The sequence below is a fragment of the Cibotium barometz genome, chromosome 7, assembly GCF_041138505.1.
Source record: "Cibotium barometz isolate CiBa-2024 chromosome 7, ASM4113850v1, whole genome shotgun sequence".
Classification (NCBI taxonomy): domain Eukaryota; kingdom Viridiplantae; phylum Streptophyta; class Polypodiopsida; order Cyatheales; family Cibotiaceae; genus Cibotium; species Cibotium barometz.
In genome coordinates, this window is record NC_141052.1 from 59,984,175 (window position 1) to 60,011,779 (window position 27,605).

The 27,605-nt window shown below is 42.6% G+C and overlaps 1 protein-coding gene across 3 annotated transcripts in view; it reads right to left on the bottom strand.

The window, feature by feature from the left end:
* Positions 1 to 3,226: 3,226 nt before the first annotated feature.
* Positions 3,227 to 27,605, bottom strand: part of LOC147637266 (intermediate cleaving peptidase 55, mitochondrial-like) — a 71,825-nt gene continuing 47,446 nt past the window's right edge. Inside the window, exons 4-15 of one of the 3 annotated variants that reach the window (XR_015266367.1) lie at positions 24,323 to 24,532; positions 24,030 to 24,133; positions 16,828 to 16,894; positions 16,371 to 16,478; positions 14,198 to 14,290; positions 13,907 to 13,991; positions 13,660 to 13,730; positions 12,949 to 13,004; positions 9,466 to 9,526; positions 4,207 to 4,264; positions 4,019 to 4,082; positions 3,227 to 3,782 (exon numbers count right to left, since the gene is read on the bottom strand). Coding sequence is in view for 1 of the 3 variants with exons in the window: in XM_086800892.1 (XP_086657018.1) it covers positions 4,081 to 4,082; positions 4,207 to 4,264; positions 9,466 to 9,526; positions 12,949 to 13,004; positions 13,660 to 13,730; positions 13,907 to 13,991; positions 14,198 to 14,290; positions 16,371 to 16,478; positions 16,828 to 16,894; positions 24,030 to 24,133; positions 24,323 to 24,532 (915 nt within the window). In the remaining 2 variants the exon portion in view is untranslated. Of the gene's footprint in view, positions 3,783 to 3,870; positions 4,083 to 4,206; positions 4,265 to 9,462; positions 9,527 to 12,948; positions 13,005 to 13,659; positions 13,731 to 13,906; positions 13,992 to 14,197; positions 14,291 to 16,370; positions 16,479 to 16,827; positions 16,895 to 24,029; positions 24,134 to 24,322; positions 24,533 to 27,605 lie in introns of those variants that run through there. The other 2 variants (XM_086800892.1, XR_015266368.1) reach the window with 2 other exon arrangements.

Here is a 27,605-nt window from a genome sequence, read left to right on the forward strand (position 1 = left end):
TGTAGTTAAGTAGGTGTTAAGTCATCGAGATTCACCACCAAGGGATCTTCAAGTTACATTGGCATTTCATAAATGTTAAGAAGTACATGACAATTAAGCACCATTCCTTGAATGAAAAGGTCAAGTATTGTTGAATGTAGGGTTTACAATGTATCTCCACTTATGAGTCTCCTTGTGGGACATCCGAGTACATATATATACTGTTATATTTATGGGTGTGGCAATAGTCTCTCAATTAAGGGTAAGGTTAGTGTGCAACACTTTAGTGTATTTATTTAAGGGCTAGGTCCAGTCCTATGTACAGGACCCTCATGTAACATTATTTATAAGGGTAAGGTTAGTGTGCAACACTTTAGTGTATTTATTTAAGGGCTAAGTCCAGTCCTATGTACAGGACCCTCATGTAACATTTTTTATAAGTGCAATGAAGCTAAAGCAAGTTTCCTTGTACTCTCTCTCTCTCTCTCTCTCTCTCTCTCTGGTGCAAGTGTATTTGTGTTCATGCACTCAAGTTTCTCTCTCTCTCTCTTCTTTTCCATAGCTATGCAATTTTTTGACATGGTATTAGAACTTTGGCTTTGAGCTATCTTCTTGGTGTGACCGACACAAAATGTTTGAAACATTATGGCATCTGACATGGTTTGATCCCTTCGTATGGGAGCGAACCCTCTGCTTCTTAATCTCGCTCCTTCACTGGAGCTACACCCTAAGATAGGGCGGTTAAGCACCTTCTTCATAAAAGGAGTCTAGCCTTCTTAACAAGGGATAACTCTACTGAGTGCTAATCGTTTCCTAGGATCAAAGCCTTGGTGGGTTTGAGGAGGTCTAGTTTGATGCATTACAAATGACTATATTGTCGTTTCCAACAATTAATCCAAGTCACGTTTGCATCAAATGTCATGGTTGCTTCTGGTTCATATCTTCGAACAAGTTTCCTTTTTTGTGATTTTTCTTTTTTTGTGCAACTAGACTCATGAGTCCAAGTTAACACATCTAAACTCACGTCTAGGCTCACAACTACAAGCTTATATCTATAGGTTCACGTGTCTAAGCTCACGTATGCAATTTTACGTTTCTAGGCTCACGTGTTCAAGTTCACATCTCTAGACTCATGTCTATAAGCTTACATGTCTACGCTCATGTCTCTTGGATCACATATGCATGTTCACATGTCTGAGCTCCCGTATCTTGACTCACGTATGCAAGTTCACATGTGCAAGCTTACGACATTTGTGTAAACTCGGCTCACGTACTTTCTTGGTTTAAAAAAAAGACCTATCTAGGATACAAGAATCTAGTAATAGGACCTATGACAAGGTTCGCCGCTTATTGGATAATAAGTGTACTTAAAATCTCCAATAATTGTGAAGAACAAGAATTTCTCTTCAAAATTGTAGTTGGTATATATTGTATGACAAGAAAATCTTCCAAGAACATAGGTAGGTGAATCCGTACAAGTCTTTATGACTATAATAGTTGACCCGTACTATATTAGGTGTACCTACCTCCAAGCTCACGTCTGGAGGTTCACATGTCCAAGCTCACAACTCACGTGTCCAGACTCATGACTCGTGTTTCCAAGCTCATGCTCAAAGACTCATGTATCCAACTCACAACTTTGAACGCAAGACTATGGACTCTCATCTCCTATCCGAGAGCTTGTTTCGCTTGGTTTTTGTGTTTTTGGTGATTTCCTAGACTTGATGGGATGTGATTAATGATTCTAATCCTAATAAATGATTGTGATGCAACTAATTTTTGTATGGTTTAGCATGCTTCTATTCTACAAATTCCATAATGCATGAAAAAATTATTTTAAAATATAAAATGCATGAATGAATTAATGCCAAACTTAAGAAATGGTCCAACCTCTTTTACTAGTCTAAAGTACTTAACTATGTACACTAAGTCCATAGACTTCCCCTATTTGACATTAAGTGCATGGTAGGGCCACTTTATATGTTCCAACACCATCTTACAATAGATAAGTGTCCGTTTGCATGAGTAAGATGGCAAAGCACTTTCTGATAAGTCGAGCGGGCAAAACCATGTTAACCAATGAATTGGTTAACACTTTGCAATGTGTGTCCTCAAGCTTTTCAACGAGACTTCTCTCACTGAACTCAATGAGAGAGCTCCTTAAGGCTTGGGATTGAAGTATAAGTTCTCCCTCAGCGGCATATATAGAGCTTGTCTTCGGGGTAGGAAATAATCCTCTTGCCTTAAAATAATAAATAGGACAAAAGATGCTTAAAGTAGAAAGAAAGCAATATTAGAATGTTGTGAAAGACTAGCTTAGAGAGTAAAGTAAGAATATGGTTTTTAAAACGTATAAAGAATGAATTATCGGGTTGAGAGTTCACAGGTATAAGTAACAACAGAAGGAAAATCCCTTACTAAGTGTCCCATCGGAGTATCCCGAAATGGAATTTCCTTCAACATGGATACTATTAGAGAGCTATAGTGCTCCCATTCCCCCTATATAGCACTTCCACTAGGTCAACCATCCCACCAAGTCACCCACCAAGACAAGTTGGTCTCACACCAACTTACCAACCCCTATCTAATCACTTTTATTATATCATTTAATTAAACTCAAAAAGAAGTCAAGAAATAAACCTCATAGCCAAAAAATCATGACGTCATGAACATTTGTATAAACACATCCTTCTGGCTGAATCACTAATTATGGCTATGCTCGGCTCTCCTAGATACGATTCGAAGAGAGAAATAGCTAGGTCAAATGGACCATAGGATCTTATCTAAGCCTTGCCACACGAGTGTATCCATGCTCCTAAAGGTAGTAACAAACCCAACACCACCACTTGTGCAATCATGACTTGGCATGATGTCATCAACGTAGAAGAATGAGACGCAAAATCAAAGATTAGAGTTGAAAGGAGTAATCCAAAAAAGACAACAAAACAAAGTTGGGTACATAACCACCACCAAAAAAAGAAAATCTTGTAAAAGATTTTGAAAATAAGGCCAAGATACTCTCCAAGAAAGTTAATTTTCTTTATTAAGGACGTTAGAAGACTTAAGTCAGATAAATCTTAAAAGAGATGATCATGCTGCAAAAGTAAGCAGCATAAGCACGTGGAATAAATGGCACTCTCAATTAGATTTGGAGCAAACCACAATCGTAGATTATAACTAGAGCTTGGACCGAGAACTGATTGAACAAGGGACCAAATTTTGAGTTGATGTCAAAAGAGATGAAACGCTATATCAACACTCCCTTTGAATGTATAAAACACCAAAATATGCAGCAATACAACTGCCATTGAGGTAATAGCTCAAGTGGTGAAGGTGTTTGCCTAAGACCAAGACCATCTGGGTTCAAAACCCCCCTTGGTGCTTCCTCAACGGCATCGGCCGATAGGCAAGCGCCTATGGCGAGCGGTGAAAAATCAGTAACTACGGGAGAATCTTGGGCCAAAAGCCAGTCGAAAAAATAACAATACAACTATCAAATCAAAAATACCACTTTCTAGACACTTCAAATGAACACTGCCAGGTGGATTAGAGGGAAGAAGAGCTTATATTCTTAACACACCCAAGTGGATCAGAGTGAAGATCTTATACTCCTTTTTCTACTAAGAAGGAAAAGAGACAAATCAGCCACTAGCGCTACACAAGTTTTGTCAAAACAAATATCAGCTTCAAGAAAGAAATGAGGGAGGGCTCCATCTCCGATCGCATTTTGTCTACACATCCCATAATTGTGACTTTTTAGAGCCACAGAGCCAAGGATAGAACCCCATTCCTGCTCATTAACTCTGCTAAATTAAAAAAATAAAAAATCAATAGGCTTTCAATGCAAGCAAAAAAATCAAATCAAATCAAATTGGTCCTGCCACAATGATGTGAAACCAATGGAAATCGTTTCTAATTAGAACATGAGATTTAAACATCAAAAATGGCCATGACTACAACCAAATGAATAGCACTACTATTTGTAACCTATTGGGACAAAAGCACTTCGTCAGTTACGATAGAAAATTGTATACATAACTTATATGGTCCATTCTACAGAACCAAGTGAGGAAAGGAAGCCAGTTGAAGCTGTATTGCTGATCCTGTATAATAGCAAAAATCAATCAGCATCAATTTTTATTCTACTAGATAAGAGCATTTTCATGCCCATCTTCTCAATCTTCTTCAGCTCATTTTAGCAAAAGCACGGTTCAAGAAAAATCTTACAAGATTGCAGCCATGCCTCGATTTCATTTAGCTCCTTGGGAATGGAAGCTGTCAGAACCTGAAGAACAAAAGACAAAACTCTCTCAAGACAAAACACTCTCTCTCTCTCTCTCTCTCTCTCTCTCTCTCTCTCTGCCCCCTAGAGGCGTCCTATAGTGATAGAGCTCGATCTATTCTGTGGGCCAGACGGCCCCGACCTAGAGCATCATGACCCTCCACTGGACAGATGTGGACCCAAGATGTTCTGTGATGCAATGTTATGCTTCCATCACAGAGGCCAGATACTATCTCGACCATCAGGCCTTATTGGCTGAGGAGGGCATCATTATTGGTTGATCATGGCTAGTTTCTTCCATGCAGGGTGACATGCTGACATCCCATCTGTATTATACACTAGTGATAGTTGTTTTTAATTTTCTTTCACCTAACTTTTCCATGGCTCAATATATTTTTTTTATGGGAAAAAGATCCTTCTATTAGTTACCGATAAAACAGCCAAAATGGCTAAAGTACAAATCCATCTCAAGATAAACAAAGGGAAGGATGCACTTCTGTAACACCTCCATGCATGGCAACCAAGGTCTCTATTTCTAGCCTCATGCAAGAAACGTGAGAGAGAGAAGAAAATGAACTCAAGAATAGCAAAAAGAAACCTCGCTTGGCATACCATGTTTAACCACCCAACCTTTATATATACCAGTGGCCCTGGGCGTCCAGTGCGTACCTTTCTGGCCACACACCATACTCATGTGCCCCTTGTGTCCCTGTTGGTATCCCCATGCTACACATCATTGTGTCTTCGCCTCACAGTTTCCAGCGCAGACGCCTTTTGCCGCGCTGCGCCCCTGCTTCCGTGCTGTACACAGGTGCCTTCCCCTCCGCCTCCCTTGCTCTGCGCGCTGCTCTGTGCTCGTCCGGCTGCACCTGTTCGTATCCTGTGTGTTCGCCGCGCTGCGCCTTTGTTGCCCTGCTTCCGCTCCCAGTTTCCACGGCACAGACGCCCTTTGCCTCGCTGCGCCCCTGCTTCCGTGCTGTACACGAGCGCGCTTCCCCTCCGCCTCCCTTGCTCTGCGCGCTGCTCTGTGCTCTTCAGGCTGCGCTTTTTCCCACCCGCCCATGCTCAGGCCCCCAAGGCAGCACCTAGGGGGAAATAGCACAATGAACCTACAGGAGCTGGAGGCATACATCAAGACAGTGGAGGACAACACCAAGAAATTACTGGGCGAACAAAAGAAGGTGCTGGACAGGGTTCTGAACCAACATGAAAAACAGTTGGAAGGCCTCCGCAAGGAGATACAGGGAAAGAACAACAGGATTGAAGAACTGACAGCCCAAGTGAACCACCAGGAAGAGGAGATTCAGATGTTGAAAGAGACCCAGCTGCAACAAAGAGGAATGCCAGAAGCTGCCCCAATGATAGGGGAACTCCGGGCAGAAATGGAAGCCCTAAAGGCTACGGTCAAGGACCATACAGTGCAGGTAGGGGAAATCAATATTCAGGAGGGTTTAAGGACTGACTTGGAGAAGTTGAAAGCTATGAGTGAGAAGCTGCGGGAAGAACTGCAGACCACTAAGAAAGATTGGGTGGAGGTGGTGAAGAAGCACAAACCCCCATAGAGCATCATACATGAGACTCTCGAGGAGGAGAAACGCAGGAAGGATAGGGCCCCCCATGTGCGAGTACGGAGGCTACAGGCGGGGGCTTCCCCAAAGGAGGATGCCATGACACTTTGCCAAATGCTAGGAGTGGACGGGATCAGCCTCCCCTTTGCAGATACATGGAGGGCAGGAAAGGATATGACACGAGAGCGACCCCATCATTAGATTCCCTGATGCCACCAACAGACCGGCCTTCTTAGACAGGCGGGCTGCCCTCAATGGCACACAGGTGTACATGGGAGATGATCTCACTCCAACACAGGTGGCACACCGGCGTGAGGCGATGGTGACTGTTCATGAGGCCCGCAGAGCAGGCAAGTGGGCTATCTACAGAGATGGTAGAGTCATTATCAGTGACCGCCATCCCAAATAGGGACGCGGGGTCTATGAGACCAAACACCTGTAGTTGGAAGTATGGAACTGCAATGGCATGCTGTGGTCGAATCCAAGAGGCTTGAGCGAGATTCTCACAGGCAGGGATGTCTTTTTTTATAAAGAGACTCATCAGAGCCCTGAGAGGGGCTTACCATACATAGCCAGGTATGAGTGGGAGTCAGCTTTTCGAGGCGAGACCCGCACATCAAGAGGAGTACGTGGCTCGGGGGGGGGGGGGGGGGGGGGGGTAGCTGTCCTTTTTAGATCCCATCTCCGACAGATTCTCAGCATCGTCCAGAAGGACGAGGATGCACGATATCTTTGGGTGCGGCTACAGCTTATAGCAGTGACAGAGTCATCCACATTGCTGTGTGTTATTTTGCACCATCCCACTCCCCTTACATCGCATAGCATGGCCAGTCACCGTACTTACCATTACATGAGGATATCATGGAGTTCTCACAGTTAGGGACTCTTCCAGACAGTCACATACCTCCATCGCATCGGTCACATGGATCCCCACAGGTACCCGAGGCTTGCCCTGGAGTCCTCCAGACACCTAGCACTTGAGGGCCACTCTGGAGTATGGTATGCACTAGTTTTCACTTGGTTCTCAGTATATGGGCTCTGCATGGACCGCCTATCCCCCCTTCAATACAGTTTGGAGTCCCCTTTTTTTCAGCTGTCTCACGAGGATAACAACCGGGTTATCCGGTCAGATCTACTTAGCCTCTACACACATTGCACATGGATCACACCCCCAGAGCTCCCCACGAAGATGCGCTTTTACAAAGACCACTTCCTCACACTCACTGAGGATGGATTCATCCAGCAACCGGGCTACTTGAGTGTTCACATGTCCCATGCCATGCGGATTGCGATTGGCCAAATACGGGTTTCTTCCCCCGTCTCATATGCCGCTGCCCAGTATACTATGAGATCCGTGGGAGGTTTCACTGTCTATTTCGTGAGGGATTCAGTCCACTCTCCAGGATCATTGATTTCCAAGACCAGCATTGCTTGGGCCTCTTCCTGTTGTACTCACTATCACTTTTGTACTCCCCCATATTCATGTATTCATGTATCTATATACTCATGTACCCCATTTTGACTAGTAGCATTACTCTCCCTAGTTGCTGCTTCCGGATGCTCCCTATTGATGTATTGTAGGGCTAGATACTTACCTTCAATTCTTTCTTTTCTTTTCCACATAGTGTATCAGATGTCACATGGTTGTAACTTTGGTCTCATAGGTCACTTTGGCCTTTTGAAGACGTTAATATAACATTTCATTTCTCTCTCTCTCTCTCTCTCTCTCTCTCTCTCTCTCTCTCTCTCTACTGATGCATCGTAGGGCTAGATACTTACCTTCAGTTCTTTCTTTTCTTTTCCAGACAGTGTATCAGATGTCACATGGTTGTAACTTTGGTCTCATAGGTCACTTTGGCCTTTTGAAGACGTTAATATAACATTTCATTTCATTTCATTTCACAACACACGGATGTAGTGTTGAGGCAGCATATTGAGACATAGCCTCAGCTCCAATAGGACACCTCACAGAGAGCCATCACAGATTTCTTTGTGGTACACACATCCACATCGTAATCCACTTCCCACAACAGTTCCTCTACTACGACATCAGAACCCACCACCCGTACCCATGCTCCAGCTCCACACCCCAAAGGAGTTCTTAGCGAGAGAGCTCGATCCATTCTACGAGCCAAAGCATCAGGACCATCGACCACACAGACAGATTTGTGAGGTTCTCCGCCGACAGGACACGCTCCTAGCACATAGGCCTTACATTCACTCCACCATCAGATCGGTTCTAGCCGAAGCAGGTATCATCATTAGCTGATCACAGCATCTCACTCTACACATGATTACAGCATATCTCACTCTACACAGGATCATACGTTGATCACATGTACTATCAGATGTTTTCATTCTACTTTTCTTTCAACTTCCCATGGCTCGCTATATCCATGGTACCATTGTATTACTTTTGGTCTCATATGTCCTTGGGGTCTTCCGTAGATGTTAATATAACTTTCTTTCTTTTTCTTATAGGTGATGATGTATTTCATAGACATGATGTAACCTTTTGGTCTCATAGGTCATTTTGGTCTTTTGTAGACGTTAATACAATCTCTCTCTCTCTCTCTCTCTCTCTCTCTCTCTCTCTCTTTACATATATATATATGTATATGTATATATATGTATATGTATATGTATATATATATATATATATATATATGTATGTATGTATGTATGTATGTATATGTATATGTATATGTATATGTATATATGTATGTATATATATATATATATATATATATATATATATATATATATATATATATATATATATGTATGTATGTATGTATGTATGTATGTATGTATGTATGTATGTATGTATGTGTGTGTGTGTGTGTGTGTGTGTGTGTGTGTGTGTGATGATGTATTTCATGGACATGATGTAACCTTTTGGTCTCATAGGTCATTTTGGCCTTTTGTAGACGTTAATACAACTCTCTCTCTCTCTTTATATATATATATATATATATATATATATATATATATATATATATATTTTTTTTTATTTTTATTTTTATTTTTATTTTTTTTTCCATTCCATGATGAGATATGCCATGGACATTATTGTATCACTTTGGTCTCATAGGCCCATTGGGTCTTTAGTAGATGCTTAATATCTCTCTCTACTGCATAGTGAGCTGCATATGACTAGGATTAGCTTTTCATTTCAGTTTTTCTTTCCATGATACTTAGGACGTGGACTTGTATACAGATTTGTCTCATAGGCCAATTTGGCCTTCCATAGACATTAATATATCTTTTCTTTTCTTTGTTTTGCCCAACAGATCTCCAGAGCCTTCTACAAGCTACCCCCATGCTAGATATCCTTGATGGCCCCCTCCTCCTACCGGGGGGGGTTAGATCCATAGGCAGTATGATGATGATGATCCATTTTGTATCATATGACTCGGATTTGACATTCCCAGCTCATAGCTCTAGTCTTTGCTTTCTTTTGTACCATGATGAATTACACTATTGTATCACTTTTGGTCACGTAGACCCATTGGGTCTTTTGAAGACGTTTAATATAACTTTCTCTTTCTCTCATACTCACGCACACATGCGCGCGCGCGCACACACACACCCCAGAGTACAATCAAATGCACCAACACAAACAGTTTGTCTAACCTCATGCCCAGAATCTGTGATTAAAACCTCATCTGCAATCCTGACTCCGATCCCTTGAAGCCTGTGTAGAATGGAATAAAATAAACATGGGTCAATCTAGAGATGCCTGGAACATCCAATCAGAGCAATACGATCAAGGAAATTTTGACAAGCCTCGACTGAAATGTGTGATCAATATAGGAGATGACTAGAACGTCCCTTAAAGCACCAGATTTTAGCCTTGCAGATACCGAAAGAATGTTGTGAAGCACTACGAGCTCTCTCCTATGCTAAGGGCGCACGCTCACTACCTGTTATATTAACAAGCTTACAAGAACAGCTAAGAATCTCATCTTTGAAGGGCCTAGATAGTGAATCTCCCACAAGTACCCGGATAATATTCATGATTGTACCTGCCATGCCCTCCTGGCACCCAACTTTTCTAGGTTCCCTGTAGTCTACGTGGGTGCTTTGTGTGGCTTCGTTAGTCCTTGATCTGCATGATGCTTGAGTCTTTGAGAGGCTAGGGATAAATGGCATGTGTCTTGTGTAATCTCTGCGAATCGATCCCTCAAAAGAAAGAACTAAGGAGTGTTGACTGGTGCACTCCTCTCAATAAATATGATGCCACATGATTACATACCTATGCTTTCAATTTTCATGCAAAAAGAGAGCCACAGGCCCACATGTCATGCTAGCGCCCAAGGACTCCCTGAAGGGTCGAAATCTTGTGAGACTAAGGACCATCAACTTGATTACTGCAGCATACTTCTGTGTGAGCACCACCGGTATTGTCCTGTCTAGTTAACAGCACTGCTAGATGGGTCGAAATCTTGTGAGACTAAGGACCATCAGCTTGATAACTGCAGCCTACTTCTGTGTGAGCACCACCAGTATTGTCCTGTCTAGTGACAGCACTGCTAGATGGTTCCTCTACTACCACATACTGATGGACATCTTACCACCTTCCCACTATGGCCTGTCATAACAATAGCAAATAAAAGCCGAATCAAGATATTCTCAGAAGACATCCTCCGGCTTCATTTCCTCCAGATATGGTGGTTGTGAACTGCATTGCTTCTTTTCTATGGTAAACATTACCTCACCCTCTGCCATGGTTCGTATCACCTCCTCTGCTGCAGTTGCAATTATAGAAGGCTTCATCATGGCTATAAGATGATTGACCTTGAAGCATTGTTTGCTTTTGGTATAACTTTCCGATGAGCCCATGGCAACCACTATTGTGATGATGAGGCTAGTTGCATAGGATGAAGATAATGAAAGATGATATGAATGAGTTCTCTGCTTGGCCATCCTTTATTTTCCCCAAGGATTCCAAGTTGCTCTGCAATTTCACCAATTTATATGACGTGGTCGGCTATCGCATCCCTTCTTGCATATTCAAACCATACAATTATCCTTTTAGCTGTGGTGACTAAAACTACATGCGATATCACCCCGTTTCAAGTGATGTCTGTGTGGATATAATGTTAGCAATCCTTTGTTTACCATTCTCCAACCTATACAGGAGTGTTAGTTAGTTTGTCCTCTTGACCATTCACAATGCACCACAACCCTACAACAATGAGCATCACCTGCATCCTGAATTTCCATTTTAAGAATGATGTGAGCCACCTAGCTTCTCATCAAGCAAGAGGATGAATAACTGCTAGCCATAATTCAATGGCTTCTGACTACTAGCAATGATTCAAGGACCTCTGACTGCTAGAATTGATTCAATGACCTCTGCGTGCCTGTGAAGGATATACCTGCAAACATGAGTCTTTCTAAACACACGCAAGAGTCCCTACATGCCTTAAGGGAAATTTTTGAGAAGCAAGAGTAAAAGGACCTCTCTCAGTTACATGTACCAATCTGTTTGCTCATGGTTGGAAGGAGCAAATAAAATAGCAAATATTCTCCAAATCAGCCACCTATCGCTTTGTACTCTTCTTTTCTTTAGAAAATCAGAAGGCTGCTATAGAATGTGTTCCTGCTGGTTAGAGTTTGCCTCGGGCTAAAACAGCAGCATAAAGACAAGCTTGCAAATGGACCTCCTAAACATGGGCACCTCGCTATCTATCCAATAGCCCAAGAGAAAGGTAAACTCTGCAAGGCCTCCATATCTCCTTGAAATGTGACCCAAGCATCAGATCTTTGGCATATAATAGGATTGAGATGACCACCGCTGTCTCAGCTGAAAAGAAAATTGGTCGGCTAGTCTCCAGTCTCTCTGCATTCTTTCCCAAGGCCTTTCAACGTATATATAAGGCAAGACCAAGAGTAAGTAAGGCACTTGGAAGAGATGTTGCACCACCCTAAATAGCATGCAGGCATCTAGCCGTTCAAATCTATGCTGGCATTTAACTTCAAACTTGTGTAATTGTAGTCATAGGGAGAGTCAAAGTGATAGATAAGCCAAATCCTGCCATTAATCTACAAGCTAAGTTGTGTGTGTTTCCATTAAACATCTAAACACTGAGAATAGCATCTAGCCAGACATGATCTTTCTCTCAACTGCCAAACCTTGATTGCCCTCTATACGATTCAAGAGGAAGTGCTGCAGAGTACCAATCTATGTGTGTCACTGTACACATAAAGAAGAGACTATCTGTGATTGATCTCCACAACTGGAGCGACAAAGTGCCCTGCATGGGCAACTGAAGCCAGTTTCTGATCTTTGTGAGGCATCTCTATCCCATAGTCGCTGCCATAAGGTTTTTAAATGTCCTTGGACGATGCCCAATGTTAAATAATGGCTTCTTTCCAGTTTTTCATAAGTAATGCCCAGTTGCATTATCAGACGTCCTATAAAGCCCAATGATTATTTTTGCATGGATGCCTTCACTCTCCCAAACTTTAAAGGGAGGTAAATGAAAGGAGTTGTTTTCTTTATATTCATATAAACATAAGCACATTAGAAGAATGTATTACAAAATTCAATACAACTGCAGTTGGACATGTATGGTTTTATTCTCCTTCACCACCTTAAGGAATTTGAGAAATTAAAATGAGATTTTCCTAACCCACAGCATCATACATTAATCTATTAAATACGGATAGATTCTAAAAGGATAGACAAGAAATAGTCTACTCACAAAATAAAGGCTAGCAGGTTGTGGATAACTTCTTAGGAAGGTGGAGAGTTGAGAGAGCTCCTTCAACATTCTTGGTGTCATAGTACAAAGCGTCTTGTTTAAGTGCATGGAGAAGGGAATGGAAATGTATGAAGATGGGCATGGAGGAAGGGTATGCTCTCAAGTAAAAGGTGAAAATTTTTATAATTGAGGGGTTTTATCAAAGTGCATAAGCAAGGGACTGGCAAGGTAGAGAAATAAGTATGGAGGAAGGGTATGCTCTCAGGTAAAGGGTGGCAAGAACAGAAAAAAAAATCCCTGAATGCATTGTAAGGTGTGCAACACCTACACTAGGTTGTTTGCATGCAACAGAATTTCCATTAGAAAAGCCAAACCAACAATAGCATTTGTAAATGGTCATGATTACCATTTTGGAAAATGATCCGATAGTGGTATGTAGAGACCTGGCTCAATTGTGGCCACCTATTCAAAAACAACACGATCCAAAATTGCATAAAAATTAGGCGTGCTTGATGTGGATTCAATCCCAATCAAGCACGAGAAAATTAGGCGTGCTTGATGTGGATTCAATCCAAAATTGCATAAAAATTAGGCGTGCTTGATGTGGATTCAATCCAACAGAAATTACTCGAGAAAGGACAAGAAAAGATCCTGACTAGTGTAAGTTTCAAATTCTTTGGACTACACCAAGGCTTTTCAAGCATGCCGCAATGCCAGAGTTGGAGACAAGAAAAACGGGCCCCTTTCGGAACACTTTTGAAGTACCACAACAAAGAGGGTGGTAGAGCTATGTGCAATAATCTCCCCTCCTAGCTTCAAGAAAATAACATAACGATCAGCCAGGACCCTCATGGGCCCTTACAATTGTTCCTATGCTGCAATAGCCCCTACCTGGAGTGTATCTGATCTGTCTATAGGGCACCGTCACGGCTAAAGGATCTAACTGCCAGTATGATCTACCATTGACAAGTAGAAGTGTAGCATCCCCTCTCTCACAAGAACCTCACATATCCATTCCCACAATTCCTAAGACATACATTGTAGAAGTACAACTCTGTACATTTGTACCGATAGACAAGAAACCTGAGTCAAAAAAGATGGATGAAAGGAATTTTACCACTCCTGGTACTAGTTTGCGATCCTCATGTATAAGTTTACAGTCAAGGCAATCCATGCCAAGATAGCGTCCTGGAAACAGTGCAGCAAAAAATACAGTTAACACTGTTTGAAACAAAAAAGCAAGCATTTCAGAGAAACTCGGCATTTATATTGCAGTTAATCTCCTCCATTTTCTACCAACGTTTGGAGGTTGGAGGCATTCACCAAAAAGACACAAATACATGGAGGAAGCAAAATCTATGCACCTACGCTAGTCGGGTTGATCTTGAGATAGTCATCACGTCTTTTTACTAAACCAAGGCCTCTGGCAGCCCTTATTAGCTTTTCCGTCTGAAACATTAAAAATACAGAAATCCAGAGGGATTTTAAATTTATAGCATGCATGTTATGGTACATGCAAAAAACATACTTTGTGTTGATATCTCCATGCATACGATGTGTGTGTGTGCAACATGGGCAACATCTTCAGTCAGTGTAACTGGTAACACTTTGAATGATTTCCCTGATTTTGGGTTCAGAAGAGTGGAGAATCGTACTGCAACATGATGAACCTCCTGAAGAGTGACACCTGGTTTGTAAAGGCGTATGCATTCTTTATAAGCTGACAACACAGCTTGATATATGTCTTTCTGCATTGCAAAGAATGTAAACAAAATTTATATTCACATCTTTTCAAATGTTAAAAAGAAAATGAGAAAATAAGATCATATAGACCACAAATGTGAGCAAATAATCAAGCCATGGCAACTAGAAATTAACATAAAATCGCAGGACCCTACACCTACAAATGAGCGTAGCAACGCTCAATAGAACACAGTCTATCCATGAAGCATGCCTCACATTCCTGTTATATATTTGACCACAAGCAACATGATTGATCGAAGAAAGTAGAAGTGCCTTTGTATGCTGCATCTGTATGATCTTGGAGAATGGTCCACACCCATCTTGGGAGAGGCAGTGGAACCTCCCCCTGATCTCATAGTATACAGGACATTGGCATATGTTATTATGTAGTGCTCCTCTGTCTCGGCCTCTCTATGGCAAAGCTAATACATCCTATCCTCTGGTGTAGCCATCCCTTTCCCATATCTGGCTGTCTCCATTCTCAACTGGTGGGATGAGGACAGATATGTGTCAAAGTAGCGTGGGCGTGTGATAAAGCTATCTTCCACCAAGTGAAGGTGGTGATCTCTATAGAAGGCCATCTTCATCCCCAAGGGTTGAGTGGGTGAGTGTGCCAGGTCCTCTGAGTATCCAGTCTAACAATGTCCTACCTAATGACCCTATCTATGTTGCTGAGATCAAAGGAAGGTGCCTCTATGTCATACTAAAAAGGGGTAAGTGCATCCATCTGCATGCCATGTATACTAAACCAAGCGCTCACTTGCGCATTCCAGCACTGTGTGTCTCCATCTAGTGCCACCTATCTTGAGGACTCCATGGCAAGCCGGGGTATTTGTCATGTGGGAGCTCCCATAACCTGTGCCAGTATGTCACTGTCTAGACTAGAGCCTCTATCGCTATCGGTGCAGCACCCATCTCTGCCCACAAAAGCTCGTGTGGCAGTGATGGCTTCCTCCTAATCATGCACGAGATCATCCTCACCAAGGGCCTCTCCATTGGCTTCCATCCATCATATGCTTCCTCCATATCTGTCTGAGATGGTTCCCCCCTCCGTCTCCTCCTGTGGTATAGGCCGGGCCCTCAGCTAGGAGCTCCATACAATAGTGTAGGTGTGACTAGCGTGTCAAATAGCCATAGTTTCGTCCTTGGCTCCTGGATCTGTACCTGTGAGCAGTGCCTCTCTAGTGAGCCCAGGGCTGCATAGCCACGTGTCAATCAGGCTTTTACTGCCTTCCTCATGGAGAATTTGAGTGCAAAAAAGGTGATCCCAAGGTATACATAGGATGTGTGACACCCTCCACAGGTTCCCCACTGTATGTAAAGTGCTGCGCATATTCACAGAGAGGTCCCAGTCCTCGCAGAAGGCCTGTATTGCATCTAGGTGCCTCTGCAATCCCTCTGGCAAATCCGATATAAGGACAATGTCATCTACATACAGTAGGATCAGGCTCAAGACTCATGCCAGTCGTGCTCTTGGGCCCCCCTGTCTATGTAATCAGATATCTCATCAATGTATAGCCTGAATAGAGTGGGAGACAGGCTGCAGCCCTGCTTCTCCCCGATAGTGCTATGTATGACCTCTGAGTCTCCCCCTGGGGCCCATACTCTGCCAGTAACAGACTCTCATAGTGTGAGAATGCCCCAAACCATCTCTGCTGGTACCCCCATATCCTGCAGTCTCCTCATCAGTCTGGCTCGTGGGACAGTATCAAAAGCCTTGCGGAAATGCAGGATCAGTAGAACTTTGTACCAACTTGCCACTGCTTTTGGGGTGTGGATGATGTGGAGAGAGATGCCCCAGCATGCAAAGTCACTTGGAACAGAAAACAGAACTCCATGCTCTTATGTACAGAAGTATAAAGGCTCTTTACATCTCTCTTACATCCCTGAAGCCTTTGTACTTTCGTACATACTAAGTTATTGGTCCCCTTGTTGCTTCCTCTGGCCAAGACCCCAGAGCAGCTCCAGATACCCACCTTTTGGAAGCTTTGAAGCAGTTGCAACTTTTCCTGCCATCTACCTACATGCAAGATAAAGGAATAGATATGCCAGAAGTATATTAGTAAGGATGCGTTAAGCCACCACCTGTGCATTAGAGAGGCTGCCTGAAGGGGACCAAGTACGAGTCACATCACTGACATAGCCATAATATTCGCATCCAGCATCCATGAGTACCATCTCTCCTTCTCTGATCTGTTTTTACAAAAAGGAGGACAATATACGCTTTACACCTTCCTTAACAATAAGTCGAAATAGACAAGTAGAAAATCACGTGGACTACTGACAAAGCATAATGAAACAAGGAGTACACTATGGCGGAAAAAGGTGGCAAACATTCAATAATGAAACTAGAAGTACAATATGGTGGAAAGAGGTGACAAACATTCAAGCACATCAAGAGTAGATAGAAAACGCAGAGCGGGGCCATTGGAGAACCGATGCCATGGTTTATGATCACACATATATACCCGGGTGGCACAGCCACAGCTACATACACAAAAACAGCAGTACACTAGCATATCTTTATCATACGCCATCCCACCTGTTGATCATTTCGAAAATAATGGATCACCGTTGAATTTGCTCCTCCTGCCACAACTGGAGGAAACCTGTTCCAGCACAAAACATTCAAGATCAGATAATGTGTTCATTACCTATATTTTAAAGCGGCCACAATTTCCATATATGCCCAGATGTCTTGATCGACTATGTTACCACGCATGCTTTTACTCCATCACAAACCACTAAGCACATGACTGCCTTGAGTAAGAGGCTTAGGAGGAGGGCACGTGCAACGGACAGGCTGCAAACTCTTCTAGAATGACACAGAGTATAGAGTTGGCTGCTTTTAGACACAAAGCAATACGATGCCCTATATCGAGTTCCACTCTATCTATGTGAGGTTCATGAATCACACCCGGGAGAGGTGCTCCACGAATACCTACTGGTCGTATTAGTTACTACCTACACAAAAGAATTACTCGGTCTATGATCGGGAACTCCTAGCATTTATTCAGGCCCTGAAACATTGCAAGCATTTTCTTTACGGGCGAGAATTTAAGGTTCACACTACCCATCACGCATTGTGTTGGATTCAAACAATGTCAAGTGTGTAGAGTGACCGTCACCACCACTGGAGCCAAATTTTCCAACAATTTGGTGGCATGATCAAGTACCTTCCAAGAAAGGCCAATCCATTGGCCGATGCTTTGAGCAGGAAGGGAACACTGACTCTGATTCAAAACACTAGACTAGACCTTGTTGGTACGGAACTAGGTGAGATGAAGCACAAGTACGCAGATTTCGAGGACTTCGATCCACAGTGGGAACAAGCATTTGATGCCACAGTACCATGCCACCTTTTAATACAAGATCTCAAAGGCCGCCTTTGTGTCATGAAGTCATTCCAAGCACACCCCACATGCTCTCAGAGACTACGCAAAGATTCACATGGATACGCGACGGCGGGAGGCTTTCTTCTTCCTCAAGATCTCAAGTCTCTTGCTTTCATGAGAGGGCGGAGGTGTTACTTGGCATACCCCTGGTGTGGCCTTTTCCCTCCCTCCCCCACCCCCCCACCCAAAAAAAAAAGGAGCCTCACTTTCCAAGAGCGACCAACCATAGAAGGAGCTCCCACCCATGTTTTGTACACGTTACCGTAGGGATTTTATTCTCCCACCGTGGCAGGTTATTCTTTGAACTAATAAAAGAATCTTTTCTTTGGGAAAAAGAAGTCTTCCTAATAATGAAAGTCACCAAATGTTTAAACTACTTCTCTGGCATTTTGTCACATGCACGCCTTCCAGCAATGTGACATGGACATGTCTTTACCCATTAGCCACCGCCTTTTGACCCATTTCTTTGTATTTTGTCTAGGCACCCAATGAGCAACCAAGTGTGGACATGTTAATTATTATTGGAAACTTACTATTGTAATTTTAGGGTTAACAACAAACCAACCCTAAAAGTGCATCTAACTAGCCCATAGGTTACTATAAATAGAGGGGAAGGGGATCAAAGTTATTCATGTAGAGTTTAGTCGTGTGCTCGGAGAGAGTGGACAGCCAATAGACTTAAGGGCACCCAGACATACAATTTGTACAAGCATCATCCGCATCACCATCAAGAAAGTGCCCCATTCCAAGGTCTTGCTTTTCCATTCATTGTAATTTGCACTTATATCAATGCATAGTATATTAGGTCAAATCTCTTTCTTGTCTATTGTGTCTATCACGCATCTTTCTATTAATTTGTGATTAATTGCATTAATCTCATCTTAAGTCTTCCATTGTTGGTTAGCATGTTACACATCAAACCATCAGGTCTTGCACAGTTAGGGTTGCAATTAGCAATTACAGTTTGAGTTTTTTGTGTTGCAGTCAATTTTTGCAGCTCGTAGAGGGCATTTCAGTTCAGGTCAGCGGCGTGCATGTGTGTTTTTTGCCCAGGCTGCAAGTTGGCCAATCCATTCAACAATATATAGCAGCATTTTCAATGCAATCAACAAGTACATATGCATTTTTGTGCAGCAATACGGCAGTCCAAAAGGAGCATGCACATGTGTGTTTTCAATCAAGTCAACATATAGGTGTGCATTTCAGCATTCAGTCTAATATGCATTCGTGTTAGGTGTTCAGCTTTTAGCTTAATTAAACATAATTAAAGATCTAAATATTTAAATACTTCAGTAAACCTGAGGCAAAGAGCGGAAAGTTGTGTTATTTGCATTGACACACATGTCTTTGAATGAGACATGTCTCTTCATATGTGACCCATGTAAAAAGGTATCCTTGTCACATGTCTCCGCCCGTAAGGGGCCTGCCCATAGGTGATTTTCATCTACCCATAGAGGCGATGCCGCCGAGGAAGCACCTTGTGGGCTTTTGAACCCAACACGTCCTGGTCCAAGGCAAAAACCTTTTCGTCATTTTGCCATGTCAGAGTCGAGTTCTTTGTTATTAGGCCATTTATTCTTGTGGTGAAACTCACACTGAGAAATTTGAAAAAGTTTCCTCTATTGTCTTGTCGCCATGCTTTAAATGCTAAATCCCAAGCTGTGGCATCATTCTTTAATGTCTTCATCTTTGTCGGCTTCCAAATGCTGGGCTTGAAGTTAACTTGGTTATGTTGCAATGAAGAAGAATCTGGAGGTTCAAGCAAGAATTCTCTCAATAATACCTTAATAGTATCTGCTAAAGTGTTTGACTTGAAAATAGTGAACTACGCATCCAAGTTCTTAGAAGAACCCATCAACAAAAGTAGGCACCAAATATGCAAAGGAGGGGGGTTGTTGCAGAATCGTGAACACATGCAAAGAGAGAAAAAGGGAAGGGGAGGACGTGGGGGAGGCTATTCGAGCGCAAGAAGTCGTTTCTTCCTTTTTTTTTATGTTTTGTGTTGAGCATGTGGTGGGCATGTGTGTGGGGTTGCACGTTTTTTTCCTCTTTTGTGATGTGGCCCTGTAAAAGGCTAAATTTTATAAGCCTTAAGCTAAAACATTGGCATAATTTTTTTTTAAATAAGTGAAATGACGTATTTTTGCTCAAGGGAGTCGAGAAGCCGCCTGCACACATAGATGATGGATAGATGTTTACAAGGAGTGGAGAGTGTGCCGACTAGGATTCTGGCAAGGTCAAAAAGTGTCAAGGTATCAGCACAACAGTCCTTGTTTTTTTTTCTTTTTTTAGGTAGTAAAAAATTCCTGCATAATTGGCGAAATCAAGCAAAATTGGGCAAAAGGGGTAAAATTGACAAGGGAATTCTCTCCCTTTCGTCATACAATCCCTAGTAAAGCTGATTTTAGGGTTACGGCTAGTTGATTTTTAGGATTAGGGTTTCTTTATTTTAGGGTTAGGGTGTAAGCCCAGCGAGGCGTGCAGTGATAGACTCAACCACGTGTCCAAGAGATAAAGATATAGAGAGAGAGGGGAGAGAGAGAGAAAGAAAGAAAGAAAGAAAGAAAGAGAGAGAGAGAGAGAGAGACAGAGAAGGGAATAGGGATCTTGCACAATACACCACACTGAGCGAGGAACAGACCCCGCCCCCTTTCAAGAATTCATTCCACAACAATCCACGGGGCCAGGATCAATACAATCAATGAATACAAAACAAACAGATATGCCGATGTAGGATATCCAAGTCGATATCGATGTCTATGTCTAGGCACGAGACCTTTGATGCCGAGCACACCACAGGGATCACCCACAAGTATCTCTCACTAGGCCAGTTTCAGATCTAATATCTAAATCCAAATCCAATGAATTCAAATCCAAATCCAAATCCAAGTCCAAGTCCAAGTCCAAAAGTTCTAGTTCCAATCCAAGTTCTAGTCCAAGTTCCAATTTCCAAGTTCTATATATATATATGTATATATATACCTAGATGAATCCAGGAACATGCCCAAAGTCACCTTTTAGGAACGTGCATGTTATACACTCATGGTAGTCAACCCACAAGACTATATAACTATCAACTCCATTATGCATAGTATGGACTAGATACTACGACATCCCCACTAACGTCATCAATGCCCAATAGTAGGTGTAGAACTCTCTATCAAGATATGCTCTCACACGCACTCCACACACATACACACACATAAGAGCATATATTCACACAAAGCCCTTCGTACTCAGTTTCTCTCAAACCTCCGGAGAAGCAAGGCAAACTCAGCCATAATGAAGCCTAGCACTAACGGAAGTAGCAAATAGAAAGAATTAGTACAGCAAATAAGTAGTTGATAGGGCAAATGCACCGCTAAAGATAGAAAGGATTAGCACAAAATCAACTGGCCGCAACTCGGGATAAAACTTCACAATGTGAAATCTGCATGTCTGCTAATACGGCTGAATTATATACCTAGATGAATCTAGGAACATGCCCAAATTCACCTTTTAGGAACGTGCATGTTATATACTCATGGTAGTCAACCCACAAGACTATATAACTATCAACTCCATTATGCATAGTATGGACTAGATACTACGACATCCCCACTAACGTCATCAATGCCCAATAGTGAGTGTAGAACTCTCTATCAAGATATGCTCTCACACGTGCACTCCACACACACACACACACACACACACACACAAGAGCATATATTCACACAAAGCCCTTCGTACTCAGTTTCTCTCAAACCTTCGGAGATGCAGGACAGACTCAGCCATAATGAAGCCTAGCACTAAGGGAAGTAGCAAATAGAAAGAATTAGTACAGCAAATAAGTAGTTGATAGGGCAAATGCACCGCTAAAGATAGAAAGAATCAGCACAGTATCAACTGGCCGCAACTTGGACGAAAACTTCACAATGTGAAATCTGCATGTCCGCTAATACGGCTGAACTATATACCTAGTTGAATCCAGGAACATGCCCAAATTCACCTTTTAGGAACATGCATGTTATATAGTCATAGTAGTCAACCCACAAGACTATATAACTATCAACTCCATTATGCATAGTATGGACTAGATACTACGACATTCCCACTAATGTTATCAGTGCCCAATAGTGGGTGTAGAACTCTGTATCAAGATATGCTCTCACACATGCACAAAGCCCTTCGTACTGAGTTCAAGCCCTTTGTGTTGATCAAGTTCTAATTCCATGATTTAGTTAAGTATATGATGATGGAGAAGATGATCTCCATGCGTCAATCAACATGGCAACACGATGAAGAGGTTCTTTTTCAACTTGATGCTCAAGAGAGGCTCATGCTTCTTTTATACTTGGGGAAGCCTTGCTTTTTGCCAAAATGTGATGCTTTTGCCTTTTACTTTGATTTTGGTCTTTTTAATAGTAAAATCTTACTCAACTTTAGTCAAAAGTTCTTGTTTTGCTTTTCAAGCTTCACGGCCTTGCTTTTTGGCCCTGGAGCTGCGTTTTGAAAAAGCAGCTTTTAGCTTTTTGGTCCGGCTTAGTCTCCTCTTTCCAATGGTGCCCTTGACTCGCAGTCAACCCTATTTAACTTCTTCCTTTTTCTTGCTTTTTGACCAAGAATGGTGCTTTTTCTTAATCAAACCTTATAGACCCTATTCCCATGTCTTCTTCCACCTATTTGGTGTCCGGGCATGGGTTTCATCATATGAAATAGAACCAGGAGGGCCAAATAGTCACATAGGGTTTGGTTGTGGACATACTACTTGTTGAAGATTGTTTTCTCTCATACTCTGTTAAGCTTTTAGCTTAATTAAACATTATTAAACATAATTAAGGATCTTAATATTTAAATGCTTGAGTAAACATGACACAAAGAGCAGAAAGCTGTGTTATTTGCATTGAGACACAAGACCTTCTTAAGTAGGGCTTGAAAAGTTACAAATGAAGAGACACATCCCTTATGAAAGGGTGTGACTTTTCAATGAATAGTTGTCTTTTGAATGAGACATGTCTCCTCATAGGTGACCCATGTTACACGGTATGACACTTCACTGGTGTCCTTACAATTAATGAGAGATTAAGAGAGTTAGTCACAATCGTGACATTATTAGCCATGCTAGCCTCATTCTACCCTCCACCAAAGTGGAAGCAATTGTCGTAAAGCTGAACTCAGGAGTGCCACAGTTGAAGACAAAGGGTAACAAGATACCAGTGACACGCAAGGGATAAATTGGAATCCGCAATTTTTTGAGATCAACCAAGGAGCACAAATGTCCAGTTGTGCAAAGCCACCATTAGTTCCTGAACCAATCTCCAAGGGCGTCACTAGTGGCAACACATGGGGTTTAGGCTTTACTCTCCGAGTCCATTGAGAAGGACGATGATTGAGTGCTTCAACAGTTTCCGAGGTTTCCGTGGCTCCAATCGTACCAACAAAGCATACAAAGGCCAAGGACCGGAGGCCTGCAGTCCCCGAGGAGGAAGTGGCAAAGACATCACGTTGGAGTTTGCACCCACACTGGGACCAACACTAGGTTGAAGCACAGGAGCATCATATAAGCAGAATGTGACATCACGTGCACACCTGCCAGCAGTGAAACATAAATATGTCCCTACCCATTAGCCACCTTAGAGAACGAGTTCATGGCAGAGTTCTTGTAAATTTTGGGGCTTTTGAGCCTCTTCTTTGTATTTTGTCCAAGCACCCAATGAGCATCCAAGTCTGGACATATTTCTTATTATTGGACATTTTTTTTTATAATTTTAGGGTTGGCAGCTAACCAACCCTCAAAGCCAGCCAACTAGTCCATAGGACACTATAAATAGAGGGCAAGTGTAGAGTTAATGCATGTACTTGGAGATAGTGGGCAGCCAACAGACTTAAGGGCTCCCTAACATACTGTGAGTACAAGCATCATCTGCATCATCATCACGACATCAGGAAACACCCCAGTCTTTTCAATTTATTGTAATTTACATGCATGTAGATTAATTCAAATCTCTCTCTCGTTTATTGTGCTTGTCAAGCATCTTTGCCTTAATCTATGATTAATTGCGTTAAGCTCATCTCAAGTTTTCCGATGTTAGTTAGCACGTTACACATCTACATCAAGGAAATAGAGCCTCTCACATATAGCCTCCATTAGAGGTATTTGCAATGAAAATGCTGAATCAAAACATGTGTAAGTAAAACATATTCATACCATGTGCATCTGTTCGTGCCTTGTACAACTTAATTGGCATCACAAGTTTTTTTTTCAATAAATCACAAATTGAAAGGCCATCCTGTTTTGGTAAATCGATAGTTTCACATATGCTCTTTTATACAACTGGCAAGAAATTCAAGAAAGTGGTCAAAAACTTACGCCAAGCGTTGAGCTCCTCTAAACTTGCACTCGAACTCTACAGTAGCTGCTAAGACATGCTCATGGGGCCTCGTTCGAGAAATTTTCATTGCTTGTAAGAAGGCCTAGAAAATCATTTAAAGAAGAAGCAGCTTAGAGGCTATAGGATTCACAATGTGCCGACCAAGAGACAACCGTGACGGAATGTGCAAATAAATCTAGGATAGCATCCAAAAGAATAGTCGACATCAATAGTATAAAATGATCAATACAGGCATAAATAAACACCAGATCAATACAAGAGAAAGTTGCACCTGACAAGCAACTGCTGCTGACCGTCTCATCAGATTTATTTCTGAAGGGGACTTCACCCAACGAGATTCATAAGCATATCTTTGTACACTATGAACCTTTTTTTCTTGCACTGCCTCCTTGAAAGCTGATAGCTTCTCAAGGTCACAACCCGAAGGAACATCATCTTCCACATAAACTGCCTTGGCTTGTTTTACTAAGCGAGGTAGAATCTGCAAAACCACAAGCATGGGAATCTTTACATACTGCAAAGCTCAACTTAAGCAGAAAAATATGAGCCATCAGAGAAGGAGTAACTTCATGTATTAGAAGAAATATCACATGCTTCATCCCCTGCAAGGGTGCATTAGCCATGACCACTAAGGAGTTATAAGAGTTGGGGTAGGGTTTATCAGGTTTTCCAATGCACTATGAATGAGTACTTTGCAAAATACACTAAGGGTCTCTAAGGGCATTGATGCTAGTTCACTGGTTGGATGCAGCTTGCCTGTTAATCAAGATTTATGCAAGGGATTGTTTAGAGCAATAAAAATGTTGAAAACTAAGCATAGTCACTAGAAAACGAGAAAGGGGAACGGAAGCGTTCAAGGAATGGAAACGGGGAAACGAGCTTTTAAGGGTGGAAACGGCCATTTCCTGTGACAATATTACTTGGGAAATGAGAAACGGCCACGGAAATGGATGGGGTCGTGAAACGGAGAAACGCATTTCTAGGGACTGAAACGGCCGTTTCCTGTGACTATGAAACTAAGAGAGCAAATTTCCCCATTGTCCTCTCTGTAAATCCTGTTGGAAACAAAGCAGCTGACTGAATGCTTCTCCTTCAAAATGCAAGTACTGTTAAAAATCTGAAGGCCATGAAGATATACTCCTGTTTTGCTGAGTTCTGGGTTTGATTTGGCCTGCTTCTGACTGCTCAAATTTTCTCAAGAGTGGCTGAGGTCTGAAGAATGAAATGAATGCTTCAATTAGGGGCCGTGGGCCCCTTTTACAGGTGAATCCCCCGCCACCCAAACTGTCATCAGCTTGACCCCTTGCTCCTAGATTTACAAAAATACAAGCTTGGAAGATGGAACTTTGGGCCAATACAATGGCGCACTACACAATAAGCATGTTCATTTGGCTCATGACATGCATGTGTGAACCTAATTTTCAGTGTCAATATTGCCTGGATTTTACGCTTGTGAAGGTCCACAGCGTCAAGCACACCTGGGAGCCCCGTGGACGCATGTGCTTGACCTTGTTTGAGGCCTCATATGTTTCAAATGGGCTTTGCATGTGGTAAGTATTACCCCTCATTATTTACAAGGATTATGGCACCTACACACTACACTACCAGATAACTTAAAAAGTTAATGCCCTGTTTAATGAAGGGTGGAAAATGGTGAACCATGAGAACTTGCACGCCAAGAGACTATGGAGGATGAAAGATCTCCATGGTGTGTCCAGGGAGAGAGAGAGAGAGAAAGAAAGAAAGAAAGTTATATTAAACATCTTCAAAAGACGCAGTGGGTCTATGAGACAAAAGGTGATAACAATAGTGTCCATGTAATCTCATCATGGTACAAAAGAAAACAAAGGCGAGCTATGAGCTGGGAATGTCAAATCCGAGCCATATAATACAAAGTGGGACCATCATCATCATAGAACCTATGGAGCTAACCCCCCGGTATGGGGAGGGGGCCATCAAGGATATCGAGCATGGGGCCTAGAAAGAGAGGGAGAACAAGGCTCTTAGAAAGAAAGAAAGAAAGATATATTAAGCGTCTACTAAAGACCCAATGGGCCTATGAGACCAAAGTGATACAATAATGTCCATGGCATATCTCATCATGGAACGGAAAATAAAATAGAAACAAAAAACAAAGCTATCTCACTAGAGTGATACGAAATTGTCCATAGAATCTCATCATGGAATACCAGGAACATGGAACATGAGAGGAGCATCAGCCCTCAATAGATGGTATACCACTCTCCAAAATATCAAGCATGGGGCTAATGAGTATGGCCAAGAGGTCTCCCTCAACGTCGTCACGTGCAAAGGTAGCTCCATGGTCGTGGGGCATGTCCTAAACCTGGAGCTGATGAGGGGATCATGGCCGACAACTGGGGACCGGGGGCGTCAGGCACTCTGGAATGCAGAGGCCCGGTCCGAGGTAACTCCTCTCGGGCGAGGTGGGTCCGGAGCAGCCCGAGGTGGGTCCACAGTATCCACCGTATGGATGTCCTCCACCCCCTCGGTCCGGAAAAAGCGATGGATGGATAGCGAGGGAGGGGTCGGGGTGGCTAGGGCCAAAGCTCTTTCAAGAAAGTGTCTGTGTGTTTGCGGAGCTCAAACAAAAAGAGCCATAGGCAACAATGGTCCAAGAAGTCAATGATCCTAGAGAGTGAACCAAATCCCTCACCAAACACCTCCCGCTCAATCCGCATGGCATGGGACATGTGAACACTCAGGTAGCCCGGCTGCTGGATAAATCCATCCTCAGTGAGCATGAGGAAGTGATCTCTATACAAGTGCATCTTCATTGGGAGCTCCGAATGTGTGATCCATGTGTAGTGGGTGTAGAGGCTGAGAAGATCTAACCGAATAACCTAGTTGGTGTCCTCATGAGAGAGCTGGAGAAAAGGGGAGTGATGAGTCCAAACTATACTCAAGGAGTGGGAGGCGGTCCATGCGGAGCCCATATACTGAGAACCAAGGAAAGTAAGGCATACTATACTCCAGGGTGGCCCTCAAGTGCTAGCTATCTCGAGGACTCCAGGGCAAGCCTCGAGGACCTGCAGGGATCCATGTGACTAATGCAATGGAGGTATGTGACTGTCTAAAATTGTCCAGTGCATCCACTATCATCAAGGTTGTAGCAAACTCTGTTTGGCTAATCTGGTGTGGGACCAATGAAGCTAGAGATCTCATCAATGAAGCTAGAGATCTCATCAATGAAGACAAAAACAGTGGGTGATAGAGGGCAGCCCTGTTTCACCCCAAAAGTGCTAAAAATCTCCTACGATGTACCTTTTTGAGACTCACTCGTCCAGTGACGGACTCATAGAGAGCGATGATGCTCCAAACCATGTCAGATGTGACTCCTACCAACGGGGACATAGGGGGCGCGTGAGTATGGTGTGTGGCCATTAAAGTACACACTCGACGCCTAGGGTCACTGGTATATATAATGGTTGGGTGGTTAAACATGGTATGCCAAGCTAGGTTTTGTTTAGCTATTTTTGAGTTCTTCTTCTTCTCTCTCACGTTTTTTGCGTAAGGCTAGATTCAGAAAGCTAGAG